This window comes from Eubalaena glacialis, chromosome 12 (genome assembly GCF_028564815.1).
Source record: "Eubalaena glacialis isolate mEubGla1 chromosome 12, mEubGla1.1.hap2.+ XY, whole genome shotgun sequence".
In the NCBI taxonomy this organism is placed as follows: domain Eukaryota; kingdom Metazoa; phylum Chordata; class Mammalia; order Artiodactyla; family Balaenidae; genus Eubalaena; species Eubalaena glacialis.
In genome coordinates, this window is record NC_083727.1 from 102083534 (window position 1) to 102098627 (window position 15094).

A 15094-nucleotide genomic window follows, 5' to 3' on the forward strand; every position below is an offset into this window, starting at 1 on the left:
CTCATCTTTTGGGTGCAGTTCAGTGTTACTTCTGGAAGCATTCTTGACTTAACAAAAGCAGAGTTTATTGCTCTTTGTATGTTTCATTTTATTTACATTGTCCTAGGGCCCCTATCACATTGGATTATACTTGTCATGTAATCTGTCTCCTTTCTTTGCCGACTGGGACATTCTTAAAGGCAAGACTATATCTTGAACATATTTGTCTCAGTGGCGGCTTGTTTCCAGCTGGTATACATAGCAGAGGTTCAATAAATTCTCACCAGTCCTTTTATTATTTTTCTTTTTTTTCCCCAGGCCTAAATCATCTCAGCACCCCAGCTCCCCAGACTATCAGCAAACTGAGAAAATGCAGATTGATTGGTTTTTATCCTTGCTTTTTACCCTCTTTTTTTAAAAAAATTTATTTATTTAATTAATTTATTTTTGGCTGTGTTGGGTCTTTGTTGCTGTGCGCGGGCTTTCTCTAGTTGCGGCGAGCGGGGGCTACTCTTTGTTAAGGTGCCCAGGTTTCTCATTGCGGTGGCTTCTCTTGTTGCGGAGCACAGGCTCTAGGTGCACAGGCTTCAGTAGCTGTGGCACATGGGTTCAGTAGTTGTGGCTTGTGGGCTCTAGAGCACAAGCTCAGTAGTTGTGGCGCATGGGCTTAGTTGCTCCGTGGAATGTGGGATCTTCCTGGACCAGGGCTTGAACCCGTGTCCCCTGCATTGGCAGGCGGATTCTTAACCACTGCACCACCAGGGAAGCCCTTTACCCTCTTTTTTAAAAATTAAAATTTGACTATGTAAATGTAATTTAATTTTGTTACCCCCTCCATTAAAATAAAATTAAAAAACCCTTCACTCACATAAAAATAAAAGACATAATACAGCACGCATGCACGCGCACGTGCACACACGCACACACACACCATGAAACAGAAGAGGTGAACATAGCAAAAGACAAGATTAAAAATCCGCGAAATGTTAAATTTTGGGGCTTACACGGGAGTAGGAATAATGGAGACAGAATTCTGATTCTCCTTTGGGCAGTTTTAAATTCCTGTCTCTTAATCCCAATCAGAAAACAGGCAGCTGGTGCATCTCTTTGCCTCTCCTTTCACCCCATTTCTTCTCTCTTCTCCTTTCCCTCCTTGCAAAACCGAGGATGGATTGGGAGGCCAGGAATAGCAGAAGGGGGACATTCTTTCCCCCTCTTCCTTCTTCAGATTGTTTTGGGCCTGTCTTTTCCCACCTTCATCTGATGGAAACACTTTCACTCTTGTTTCTATCATATTTTGCTATAATTTGTAAATTCATGGGCAGAGTAGGTATCCTTTTAAACATCTGAATTTTTAAAAGGAAAATTTACAAAGTTGATTATTTTAAACGTAAATTAATGAATTCTCAAATTCTCCAGGTTTCTAAGCTAATCAGGTATTTTCACTGTACCTGGGCAAAAATGCATCCGAATTCGTATTAAGTGGATTTGCAGGATGAAATCTAAGTTTACCTCTTTCACTCTCATTTAAATCCAGAAAAACAAAATGAATAAAAATCTATACAAACTTATTAAACACTCAGGGAGGGTTTGACTAAAGAGCGGAGGTTTAGAGCAGCGATTCCCGCAGTGTTCTGAAACTCAAAACCAGTAACCAATGCCAAGCGGTAACCCTTTCCATCCCTTACTTACAGAATAATAAAGGTAAAGAATAGGAGAGGATTAAAAAGGGTTACATTTCAAAAGAAAATATAAATCTTAAAATGGAAAAGCCATCGGAACCTCACAACGCAGATGACGTTGGAAAAGAACAAACGCAGGTAGAGCGTGGAACTTTGCAGAACCGCGTTTTGCTCCCGGGCCCAGGCAGCGGACACTGGGAAGACTCCGCCTCCAGGAACAATCTCATTGGAGCTCACCTGCCCCTTTCCCGCATGCGCACAACGCGCAAACACCGCTGGCTCTTCTCGTCGCCTTCCCCACCCCCGAATTCCGAGCTCCGATTGGTTCGCTTCACGGGACCGCCCCTTCGGTCCACCCAGTGTGGAAGCCGCCTCGGCGCTCCGCCCACCCTGCCGGCAGCGGGCCGCGGCGCAGCCTGCAAACCCCGGCGGCGAGTGGGGATGGCGGCGACGGCGGCGACGGCGGGCAGGCTACTGCGGCTCCGCGCGGCCGGGGCCGGGGGACACTGGCGTCGGCTGCGTGGCGCGGGGCTGCCGCGGGGCTTCCTGCAGCCCGCCTCGGCCGACGGGGATGCGGCCCAGAGGCGGCAGGTGGCTCACTTCACTTTCCAGCCTGACCCGGAGCCACTGGAGTACGGTGAGCGAGGGGCTTCCCTGTCCGCTCCCGCGCAACCCAGACTCCCAGGCCCGCGGGAGGTCATAACGGGTGCCGCCCTGCCTGTTGTGGGCGGGGTCCGGCGGGCTGACCTCCTTGCATCCCGGCATAATCCCTGCCCTGCCCTCCGGAGCCTTGTTCTACCTTAGGGTCTGACTGTGATTTCCTCCTTGCTCCGTTTTTGTGACTGCTCAACCCTCGAGAGGCAGCCCCTCGGCACCCTCGAGATGGGTGACAAGGCACACCAGGTGTGCAAGGGCCTGGGGGTGGAGGGGTGGTGCCAGGGACAGCCTCCCTTTCTCCGCTCTCTTGCTTTCCCAAGTGCCCCCCGCCCCCCAGAGTTGTCCCAGCTTGCCCATTGCTGGGCCACAAACTACAGGCATCGGTATGTTAAAAAAAAAAAAGCGCCCCCCCCCCCTTTTTTTTTGCTTTAGTAGGTAAGAGAAAGCGGAGGGACTAAAGTAACTGAATTGATTTCCCCAAGGTCACAGAACAGCTTCTTCCTAGAGATGAGAAACATCCAGCTTCCTATCTGAGCCTAGTGCTAAGCTTGTGCTGGGCTAGGCTGCCACTTAGCCAAGGAGGGGTAAGCAATGTAGGTGACGATGTAGGTGACGGGCAGAGGAAGCCTTTGAGTGCTTCCAATGGCGGGAAAGACACGTAGCCCCTCTCACGCTTCACGGTATGACAGTTGCATGACATTTACGGTTTCTTCTGCGAGTTTTCTGTAATCTCCAGAAGATCCAGTGTCTATCATCAGAACATTGGAAACAATGAGAAAACAGTTACCTTTTCCTTGGCTAATAACTTCTCACATGCTAGAGCTGACATTTTGGGAAGTGTGCCAGTATTTGCTTGTGAGTAATAAAAATGAACATTTATTGAGCACTTACCACAGGCAGGCATGGGCTGAGAAGTTTACATTCATCCTCTCATTTGATGCTTAGGACAACCTTAAGAGGTAGGTAATGTTATTATTCCCATTTTTCAGTTAAGTTAAATGAATGAGGTCTTGAGATGGTTTGTCCTGGATTACACAGATAAGTTAGTGGTAGCATCAGCTTTGGAATCTAATTGTTCAGATTCCAGAGCTTCCATTCTAAACAATGTGCTAAACTGCATGTGGAAACTATTTACTAAGAGGTGTTCCGGTTTTGTGAAATAGTAGACACCATAAAGGCGAATAGCAACTTTTTCTAATCAACAAGATGGACCTCGAATTCTGTCTTCAAAGCAAAGAAACTTTAGCCTGATACTTGAGAAATAGAGCATAGGCCTTCTTAACCTCCTTCCATAATTACGAAATTACTAAAACTTGAGTAAAATGATAATAAAATGTTTGTTCTTATTATAACAATAGTAAAAGCATATCACAGATATTTTGGATAATAGAAAAAAGCAAAAAAAGAAAGTAATCTCACCACCCATCACTGTAAATATTGCTAATATTTTTGGGTATATCCTTTAAGCATTTCCTTTCAGTTTAGTGGAATTAACGTATTCCACTAATAAAATGAATGGAATAAAAGTTTCCCCTAATTGTAGTTTTAATACAGATACAATTTGCATTATTTTATCAGAAGCATTTTCCCATATTGTTATATAGTTTTTATAACCTTCTTTGGAAGAAGACACGTTCTGGGAATTCCCTGGGCGGTCCAGTGGTTAGTACTCGTGTTTTTCACTGCCGAGCGCCCAGGTTCGATCCCTGGTTGGGAGACTAAGAGCCCACAAGCCATGCGGCATGGCCAAAAAAAAAAAAAAAAAAAAAGACGTGTTCCGTCGAGCAGAAACACTATGTAATTCAGTGGTTAAAATCTTCGCTCTAAAATCAGATTGGGCTAGGTTCCATCTTCACACTGTTACCTATACCTTTAAACTCATCACTTACCCTCTATGAGCCTCGATTTCTTTATAAGGAGTTAATAATATCTAATTTGGAAGGTTGTCATGAGGACTAAATAAGGATAACGTGCATAATGTACTTAACACAGTCTCTGACTACTAAGAAGCACTCAGTAAGTAAATGGAAACTTTTAATAATTACCTTTATGCTTTTGTTGTTACAGTTTTGCTGTGTTGTAAGTAATGCAGATAGAAACATTTCAGGTATCTTTTACTGTATCTGAGATTATTTCTTTAGGATAAAGTCCCAGGGATGAGAATTCTGATTCGAAGATATGAACACTTTAATGGATTTTTAATGCATAGTTCAAATTACCAGTTCGTACTTCTATTTGCGGTGTGAGAGTGTGAGTACTGGGTGTCGTGCTGAAATCACAGGTGTACTGTGATACTGTGATTTGTAGTAAGAAATACGTATTTGGTCTTTGTTCTGTTCCTGGCACAGAACTCTTGAAAATTCCCATGATGAGAGCAATAAAGGTGTCTTTAGTTATGTCTGTTGACTTTTGGTAAGCCCCTAAGTCACCTAAGGATGGGGGCTGGTGACCCATGTGCTTAGAGGTTTGGAACTTTCAGTCCCACCCTGCTGACCTCTGGGGAGGGTAGGGGGACCTCCAGGTCAGTGGATTGCCAATGGCCAATGATTTAATCAATCATGCCTAGTGAAGTCTCCCTAAAACTTCAAAGGACAGGGTTCAGATAGCTTTGGAGAGGGAAATCCCTGGCGGTCCAATGGTTAGGACTCTTGCTTTCACTGCCAAGGGCCCGGGTTTGATCCCTGGTTGGGGAACTAAGATCCCTCAAGCCGTGCGGTGTGGCCAAAAACAATAAAAATTAAAAATTAACCCTGCCCCCCGCAAACAGAGAGCTTCCGAGAGAGTGGCATTCTCAGAGAGCAGGGAAGCGCCTCACCTTTTCCCACACGCCTTGCTCTATGCAGCTGTTCCATCTGGCTGCTCCTGAGTTCTATATAGTTTATTATAGTTATAATAAACCAGCGATCTAGTAAGTAAAATGTTTCTGGGTTCTGTGCACTGCTCTAGCAAATTAATCAAACCCAAGGAGGAACTGTGGGAACCTCCCATCTTAAGCTGGTCAGTCAGAAGCACAGGTGACAACCGCACTTGGTGTTGGCATCTGAATTGGGGGAGGGGCGGTCTTGTAGGACTGAGCCCTTAATCTGTAGGAGTTGAGATGAATTATAGGACACCCAGCTGGTGTTGCAGACTTGCTTGGTGATGTGTTAAAAAAACACACGCACTTTGGAATTGGTGTCAGAATCGTACGTGCTCACGCGTGCGAGTGTGACTGCGGCGCGCACGCACACACACACACACACACACACACACACACACACTCGGGTATTTTGTGCTAACTGCACTTTGTTTTAATATGCATTTGTTTCATTTCTATTGAGGAATGTTTTCCCATATATTTGTTTGCTAGATTTATTTGCTGTTTGGTGAATTGAATGGTCCTTGGTTTTGTGTATTTTAAAAATTGTACACGGGGTTATTTCTTCTCTCAGTGCTAATACTGTCTGCCATTCTTGAGCAGCTGCTCTGTTCCAGGTGTTGTGGTAGACATCAGTCTGTAATTCTCACAGTAACCTTGTGAGCTGGAGAATATTATGCTCATTTTACAGATGAGAAAATTGAGGCGTAGAGATGTTGGTGGGCTGCCCGAGTCTGATAAGAAGCACGACAAGAATTTGAACCCAGATGTGTCTAACGCCGAAGTCTCCCACACTACTGTTGTACTAACGTTTTGTGTATTAAAGATACTCATGAAGATACGTATTCTCTCTCTGTCTTTCCATATTACTGTCTCTCTGCCTTTCATGTGTGCTACAGATAACTTTTATTCTTTTATTTTGGTTATTTTGACACATGAGAGGGACTCCTTAAATAGAGTGGTGGTCATGGTCGACTCTGAGAAGGTGACATTTAAGCTGCACGGTGAGGGTTGATAAAGGAGTCACCTCTGCAAGGACCAGAGTGGAAGTTTGTTTTCCAGGAAGAAACAAGGACAAGCAAGGGTGAAGGCCCTGAGGTGGGGTGAGACGTGCTGTAGGAGTCGAGAAGGCCACTGTGGTTGGGGGATGTCCTGTGTAGGGAACAGTAGGCAGCTTTCAAGGATCAATGGCATAATGAAGAATCTTTGTATTATGGGATGACGGCCTTCTTGCCAGTCTTAAAATTTTTAGGGTCGGGCACAGTGTAAGCAAAGAGAGGTTAGAAAGCATGGAGTTTATATGAGGAACAGGAAGTAGCGAGTTTATTTGGAGGAGAACGAAAAGGGGTGGGAAACAAGTTAGGAAAAGTAAATGGAGGCCTCTAAAGCTAGAATAAAGGTTGGGGAGGAGAAAAGATTGAATATCTCTAAAGTGCCTTTCACTGCGCCAGTACATTATGTATAGATTCAAATGTGGTTCTCTGGGCGGTGGAGGGTCATTGACTGTTTCTAGGCAAGAAAGTGACTTGAGATGTCCTTGTGTTATATTACTGGGCAAGTTTATAGAATGGATTGGTGAAGGGAAGGTAAGGAGGCAGAGAGATGAGTCAGAGAGATATTGTAATTGTCCACATGAGAAGCTTGAACTTGGAGAGTGTCAGTGGAAATGGTTGCATGTTTGGGAGGATCTGGCACTGTTTTGCATGCGGGGGCTCAGTCAGGGGAAGGTGTATCGAAGGTGACTTGATATTTTCAACCTGGGAGGCTGTAAGGATGGTCAAGTGGTAGTCGCACTGATAGAAATGAGGGATGCCAGAGGAGAAGCACGTTTTCAGAGAGGGAGAGGGTGACTTAAATTTTGGATGTGTTGAGATGTCTTAGTCCGTTTGGGCTGCTATAACAAAAATGCCAGTAGACTGTGTGGCTTATAAACAACAGAAATTTATTTCTTATAGTTCTGGAAGTCCAAGGTCAAAGCACTGGCAGATGATTTAGTGTCTGGTGAGGGTCTGCTTCTTGGTTCTTAGCCATCTTCTCACTGTGTCCTCACGTAGTGGAAGGGGTGAGAGAGCTTTCTGGGGTCTCTTTTGTAAGTGCACTAATCCTATTCATGAGGGCTCCACCCTCATGACATACCCACCTCCCAAAGGCCCCACCTCCAAATACCATCACATTGGGAATTAAGTTTCAACATCTGCATTTGGGGGGACACAAACATTCAGTCTCTAGCATTGGCAGTGTTGACGGAATAGAACACTATGAGTGAGGTAAGGTGGTCTGAGTTCTGATCTGGCACCAAAACAACTATGTCAAAGGTAGATACCCTTGGTGTCAGAGAATTCTCTCCATGTCTCTTTTCCTCATCTTTTTTAGAATTGCCCCCAATGAATGTCCTTCCTCTTTTCTCCTCTTACTCTGTGTTTCCTGTTCTGACTGACTTTATCATTGCTCATTCAAACCTCTCATGGTACCCCACAGAATGAAGATAATGATGACAGCAGACACTTTGATCAGTGCTCACCGTGTGTGCCAGATGCTATTCTGGGTGTCTTGTATGTATCGATTCATTTAATCCTCAAGTAATAGTGCTGTGATAGAGAATTTGAGCCCCACTTTACAACTTAGCATTGTGACATTGGCCATGTTTATTAGTCTTCATAAGCTTTTTTTTCCTCATTTGTACTGCCTCAGAGGGTCGCTGGGGGCACTCAATAAGATAATCCATACAATTACTGGTGCCTGGCACCCATTGTGCTAGAAAGGTCTCCCTAATTAGGGGAGAGGGAAGGTAACCGGTGCAGAGTAGATGCTCCCTAAATATTGGGACATTTGATAGTAGTTATCTCACTGAATTCTCACAGTAGCCCTACCCATTAAATATTATTATCCCTGTTTTGTAGCGGAGGAAGCTGGATGTCGGTGGTTAAGTAACTTTCTCAAAGTCACATAGGGAGTAAGTGGCATATCAGATTCCAGGCCAGGCCTGCCTTATGGCAGTGTGTTCGCTCCCTTCATTACACTGTTGCTCCCCGAACTTCACTTCCGGGCCTCTCCCTCACCCTGATTTCGGGCATTGTGTATATGTGTGGGTTTGTTTATTCGTTTATTCTATGCATCTAAATTTTCTCCCGGATGCCAAACTCTGTGCTAGGTGCTTGAAGATATGAGTCTGGGCTTGTCCTCTTGGAATCTGAAGTCTCATGGAGGAGATGGACAAAAAATAGCAAGCAAATGCACACTTAAGTCAACCCGCATTGTAATAAATGGCCCGAAGGAAATGTTCAGGTGCTGGGAAGAGAAAAACAGGGACCTGGCAAGGGTCCTAAGAAGAGGTAACATTTAATGAAGCACTCAGGGGTCAGAAGGGAGCACCCAAGGAGGTGTGAAGAGGGTGCCGGGCAGAGGGCTCGACAGTGAGGGTCCTGAGGGGGCAGGGAGCCCGTGTTGGTGGCCCTGAGCTTTGGGGACAGTGGTGCAGAATGGGACTCACGGTGGGCAGGGGTGAGCTCAAGCAGGACCTGGTGGGCGTGGTGAGGAGGGGGGCTTTCCTCCAGGAGCAGTCCGAGGCCTCTGAAGGGTTTTGAGCAGAGGAATAATGTGACTTGCTTTGTTTTTTAGGACTCATTATAGAGCTCTCTGATGAATGATGTGGAGGCGTGAAGAGTAGAAATGAGGAAGCGGCACTGTGGCCTCCATGTTTACACACACCCTAAATTCATGCGTGGAAGCCCAAATCCCCAATGTGATGGTATTTGTAGGTGGGGCCATTGGGAGGTGATTAGGTCATGAGGACGGAGCCTTCATGAATAGGATTAGAGCCTTTATAAAAAGAGATGCAGAGAGATTCTCTCTCTCTGTCCACCATGTGAGGATATAGCCAGAAGATGCAAACCAGGAAGAGGGTCCTCACTGGCAACTCACCTTGATCTTGAACTTCCCAACCTCCAGAATGGTGAGAAATCAATTTCTGTTGTTTAAACCATCCAAACTATTGTTTTATGGCATTTTGTTACAGCAGCCAGAGCTAAGACAGGCCACTAGGAGGTGGTTTCCTGAACAGGAAAATGTTGGTGAGTTCTGGAAATAGGACAGAGTCATGCTGGATTTTAAGCTTTACTTTGGAAGTCATACATTTGGAAGTAGGATTTAGGGGATTAGATACGAAGAATGGATAAAAGGAAGACATTCAAGGATGCCTCCTTGGTTTCTGGCTTGGGCGCCTGGGTGCCGTCTAGCGTGGTTTTTAAAGTGGGAAAGACTGGTTTGGGAGTGGACGTCAAGAGTTCAGTTCTGTGCTGGTTGAGTTAGAAAAGCCCAAGACACCCAAGTGGAGAACTGATGGCTGTTGGATATAAAAGCCAAGAGCGCAGAGGAGAGGTCTGGATTGGAGAGACCCATTTGCGAGTAACCGGCATATAGATGGATTTAAAAATCATATAGAGACTGAGTAGATTAGGGCCAGCAAAGGTAAGGGAAGCGCTGCAGGTTGTCATACCATGGGCGTCATGCCTTGGCAGATGTTAGCATGAGCCCACCTCACCCCGAACTGTTAATTTCTTCCTTTTCGTGGATATGCAGTAACACGGGCATCTTAAAAAGGCATTTGCGTTTAGAGACCCTTCATTTACATTTCAATATAAAATGTTCTGTCCCTGTTACTTGGATTCTCCCCGAAACTTACTTTATGGGGTAGAGGTCGGGACACCCTTTAACAGGGGTTAGAATGGGGTCGAGGTATACACGTGGCTCCTAGCAAAAGATTCCTGGAGAATAGGGTATCCGGAGGGGTGCAGGAGGTTTTGTTGGGGGAAAACAGGTAGCTTCTTAGGCATCCTCCCATTTTACAGTGTGGTTCATGCCAGATCATGCCACGGAAATCACGCATTCATCATGCTTCAACAGGCGTCTACTGCTTGTCATATATGTGTCAGGCACTGTGCTCAACGCGGAGGTTTCTAAGAGGAACACAGTGAGGAGGGGCTGTGATACACAGGTCTACACCAGGGACCAGGCAGCTCAGAGCAGGACCAGCGCTGGATGTGTTGGTGGAAGCTTCGTTTTCTGAAGTAGACCCCAATCCACGTCTTAGCTGTGTATTTATTTGTATTTGTTCAGGGTCTAACTGTAGATGCACTTACTGTCAACATGGGCTGCTGTTGACCTGGATTATTTCTGGACACTGCTCCTGGGGCACCCGTGTGACCCATTAACTCTCAGGTGCTCTAGCTCTGCTGATGGCCTCTCCCTCTCTTCAGCGCTACCCCATGCTGCGTATGGACTAGTTACTCAGAATAACTGAGTACTGCTCGTCAGACCGGTAACTGCAGTACCGCCTCTCCCCCACTCCCCTTGGCCTGGAATTTGTCTTTGAATTGTGACATTGGTAGATTTTTTCCTATCCCATTCCTTTGTTTTTAAGTGGTTGATGAACAGTTTGCTTTGTGTGTTTTTTAATTTTTAAGAAACAGCCTCATAGGTTTATTTGTTCAGCTATTCACTCAACAAATATTTATTGAGCACCTGTTGCATGTCAGATACTGTCGTAAGGGCTGAGCACATAGCTCTGAGCAAAGGCAGTTAAGAACCCCTGCCCCCTTATGTTCTATGATGTCCCTTACATCCCAGCAACATGCCACTTTGTCTTTGCAGCAATGATGATGACCTGGTTTTTAAAATTTTTTATTTAAAATTAAAAAAAAATTTATTCTTTTCCATTATGGTTTATTACAGGATATTGAATATTGTTCCCTATGCTATACAGTAGGACCTTGTTGTTTATCTATTTTATATATAGTAGTTTGTATCTGCTGTCTACTCCTAATTTATCCCCCCCCTCCACTTTGGTAACCATAACTTTGTCTTCTTTGTGAGTCTATTTCCGTTTTGTAAATAAGTTCATTTGTAGCATATTTTAGATTCCACATATAACTGATAACATGTGATATTTGTCTTTCTCTTTCTGACTGACTTCACTTAGTATGATAATCTCTAGGTCGATCCATGTTGCTGAAAATGGCATTATTTCATTCTTTCTTATGGCTGAGTACTATTCCATTTTATATATGTACCACATCTTCTTTATCCATTCCTCTGTTGGGCATTCAGGTTGCTTCCATGTCTTGGCTGTTGTAAATAGTGCTGCTATGAACATTGGGGTGCCTGTATCTTTTCGAATTAGAGATTTCTCTGGATGTATGCCCAGGAGTGGGATTGTAGGATCACATGGTAGTTCTATTTTTAGTTTTTTAAGGAACCACCGTACTGTTCTCCATAGTGGCTGCACCAATTTACATTCCCACCAGCAGTGCAAGAGGGTTCCCTTTTCTCCACACCCTCTCCAGCATTTATTATTTGTAGACTTTTTAATGATGGCCATTCTGACCGGTGTGAGTTGGTATCTCCTTGTAGTTTTGATTTGTATTTCTCTAATAATTAGCGAAGTTGAGCATCTTTTCATGTGCCTCTTGGCCAGATGATGACCCGTTTTTTCGCAGTGTTCTGCTTAGGACAGTTTTGAGTAAGCAGCTCAGTTCCAACCATAAAACCCCATTTTGCCAATGGGTACCCTTTAGCTTGCATCCTTGGCTTGGGAAATTGCACGCTGTGTATATTTATGTTTATTTTGTTATAACTTTTTATCTTGGAAAAGAAGAGTCGTCAGTCTGGCTTTGAAATTTTGCAGCCAGTTATTGACACTGGTATTTGTGTGATTTGGCAACTGGGTTTAATAATTTTGTAGTGGTGTTCATAGACCTTTTTCTTTTTTCCTTTTTAAGGTCTTACCACTGGCATGGCTTTGGTTAGACATGCTCCAGGTGTGCTTATCTTATCATGAGGGAACTTTAGGCATACTTTATCAATAGTTTTTGGTGTAACCCCCAGGAAAATAAGTAATTCTAAGGAAAATAAATATTTAAATGATGTTACCTCTGAATAACTTGTGATTTCTTCCTGATCCATCCATAAATCATACTGCACATTAAAAAAGAATCAAAAGTAGATGTTGTTCTACTAAAAATTGTCACTTAAAGCTTTTAAAAGCATCTAGTAGAATAGCAGTTAATCCAAAACCCCAAAATTCTGACTTTATTTGAAAAAAAAAGTATTCAGGAGGGAAAGATTATGTGTTCACATGGAAATATAACCTTTAGATACCCTTACTTGTAAATTATTTTCATACAAGATGAACAAATTCTTTGTGGTTATCAAGCAATACTTTTCAGATTCACTCTGTATGATTTTTATTATTAAAGTCTTTGCTTTCTCCTTACTGGAAACTTGCCAAGCAGCAGTGTGATGATATGTCTTAGAGGCATTCAGTATTAATTCAAATGGTCACAAATGGTCAGCAGACTTGAAATAAATACCAGTTTAGATGTTTAGGCAGTTTCATCCTTCCTAGAGTCTTAGCTATGAAAATCCTCATTAGATTTTCATAGATAAAAATCTTACTTTAGGAAATGTATGAAAGAGGTGAAGGAGTGGGAATGTCATGGTGGTTGGGAAGATAGTTTACCCTAAACGATTATCATCTGATGCTGGGCACCAGTCAACACTTCTATGAGTTTTTATAGAATGGAGAAGGATTTAAGGAAAGTATCTATTAAATAATATAGGCTTAGCCTTTAAGAAAAATAAATTATGAAGTAATTATGGACATGGGGTGTGATGGTGATATGACAATGATTTCTTGAATAAATTCCTATTCTCTACACCAGAAATAAGAGTAGAACCAGGCTTTATTCTGGGCTCAGAGGGCAGCAGGGCAGATCTGATTGGGTATCGCCGAGACCTGTAGCCTGGGTATTAAACAGTGTGGAAGGGATCAGAGAGAGTTGGGAGCCCAGAGCTGGACAGAGAATCAGAGGGCCGGGAAGATGGAAGGTTGCAGGTGTCCTAGGTCAGAGCCTGCTGTGGAGCCAGGGCGCTCCAGGGATGGGCCTCCAGGAAAACGATGGGTGACCAGTGTCTCTTGGCTGCAGGGTAGAAGGCAACAGCAGTCATGGTTGTGACCCACCCAGGGAATTAGACCTTGGCTTTTGGGACGCACAGGCTACTGGGGTTCACAGAGGTTAGATGGGCCAGTAGTCAGGGTAAGCAGCAGGTGTTGGAGGGGTTTGATATCAGCATGGCTATGGGTTAAGGTGCATGGATCAGGCAGTAACATGAAGACGGGTCCTGTGTATCAGACAAGATTCAGGCAGAAGGCTTTTCTGCTCTGAGTAGTGCTTTTGTGGATGACCTGACCCTGCAGTTCTGGGAGGATCGTGGGCGCTGGGCAGCACCGAGGCTTAAACCACAGCCCTAAAATCACGGTATTTCTGAATTCCAACATTTGGAACTTTATCAAATAAAGCTTTATACCATTCAGAATAATGCCAAGGTCCAGATGAAGGACACATTCACAGACCAGAGTCTGATGATTAATAGCTAATATTTATTCAGCGCACACCGTGTCACGTACTGTTCTAAGTGCTTTACATGTATTGTTCCATTTAATCCTCTCAACAACCCATTTAGGGAGCTAGAGATTGGCTCACAGAGATTCTGCTTGAGCAATAAGATAATAGGAAGGGCCAAGCTGGTGTGTTTAGGCATGGGGTTATAGTATTCTCCATACACCAGCAGTTCTGGGCACTGAGGTTTTTTTAGCCTTCCTCATTGTTCTATGGCCCATGACCATTTGTTCTTATTGGCACATTTAACACATGACATTGGTCACGTGTGTTCGTTATGGCGAACACATTATGGCGTGTTCCAGGGCGTCTTCCCAGACCACTACCACTCTGGCTGCTTCCCTTTTCTGACTTTCCATAGCTTTTATTTATTGTCTACACACATTTGTTCAGCTTTGTTATGTTCCTTCCTCCTTTTTTTTATACTTGTTTTTAAATTGTTTAATATGTTTAAATTTTGCCTCCTCAACAAGTGTCTTAAAGTTTGTATTGCTTTTGTATCCTTTACAGAGCCTGCATCATTGTAAATAATTCAGTAAATTTGCGTAATATATTCCGTACCTTTCCTTCTACCTTGACTTTATTTTTTTTTAAATTTTATTTATTTTGTTAAATTAAATTAAATTAAATTAAATTTTTTTGGCTACACTGGGTCTCGTTGCTGCTTGTGGGCTTTCTCTAGTTGCAGCGAGCGGGGTCTGCTCTTCATTGCAGTGCGTGGGCTTCTCATTGAAGTGGCTTCTCTTATTGTGCAGCATGGGCTCTAGGTGCATGGGCTTCAGTAATTGCAGCATGCGGGCTCAGTAGTTGCAGCACATGGGTCCTAGAGCGCGTGGGCTTCAGTAGTTGTGGCATGTGGTCTCAGTAGTTGTGACTCGAGGGCTCTAGAGCGCAGGCTCAGTAGTTGTGGCACACGGGCTTAGTTGCTCCACAGCATGTGGGATCTTCCTGGACCAGGGCTTGAACCCGTGTCCCCTGCGTTGGCAGGCAGATTCTTAACCACTGTGCCACTAGGGAAGTCCCATCTACCTTGACTTTAATTAAATTTTAATCAACAGTTAAGAAACTGGTTATTTTTTATATATGTTACAATGCATGAATTTTTTTTTTTTTTTAATTTTCACAGGGCAAACTCAGAAAATGAATCTCTTCCAGGCAGTAACAAGTGCCTTAGATAACTCATTGGCCAAAGATCCTACTGCAGGTAAACTTCCTTTGTGCTTGACTGTGGTAGTTGTGTTAATTCAGAATTGAAGATTTGCTAGAAATATTTGGAACTCAGTGGGTAACATTTTGTCTACTTGAAATTTTTAAAAGACCTGAACAAATGCTTAAGGCTAAACAATCAAATTATGATATTAAACACATTTTTTATCCTCTTATTATGAATTAGTTGGCATGTATATCTGGCATCATTAAGTTAACTTTCTCCCATAGTATGTGTGGTCCTTATATTACATTAA

The 15094-nt window shown here is 43.7% G+C and overlaps 1 protein-coding gene across 3 annotated transcripts in view; it reads left to right on the top strand.

Annotated features, from left to right (window-relative positions):
* Nucleotides 1–2061: 2061 nt before the first annotated feature.
* BCKDHB (branched chain keto acid dehydrogenase E1 subunit beta) overlaps nt 2062–15094 on the top strand; it is a 239403-nt gene continuing 226370 nt past the window's right edge. For 2 of the 3 annotated variants that reach the window (XM_061206726.1, XM_061206727.1), the window contains exons 1-2: nt 2062–2298; nt 14758–14835. In XM_061206726.1, the coding sequence (XP_061062709.1) occupies nt 2103–2298; nt 14758–14835 (274 nt within the window). In that variant the 5' untranslated portion in view covers nt 2062–2102. Of the gene's footprint in view, nt 2299–8379; nt 8508–8793; nt 9128–14757; nt 14836–15094 lie in introns of those variants that run through there. The other variant, XM_061206728.1, reaches the window with a different exon arrangement.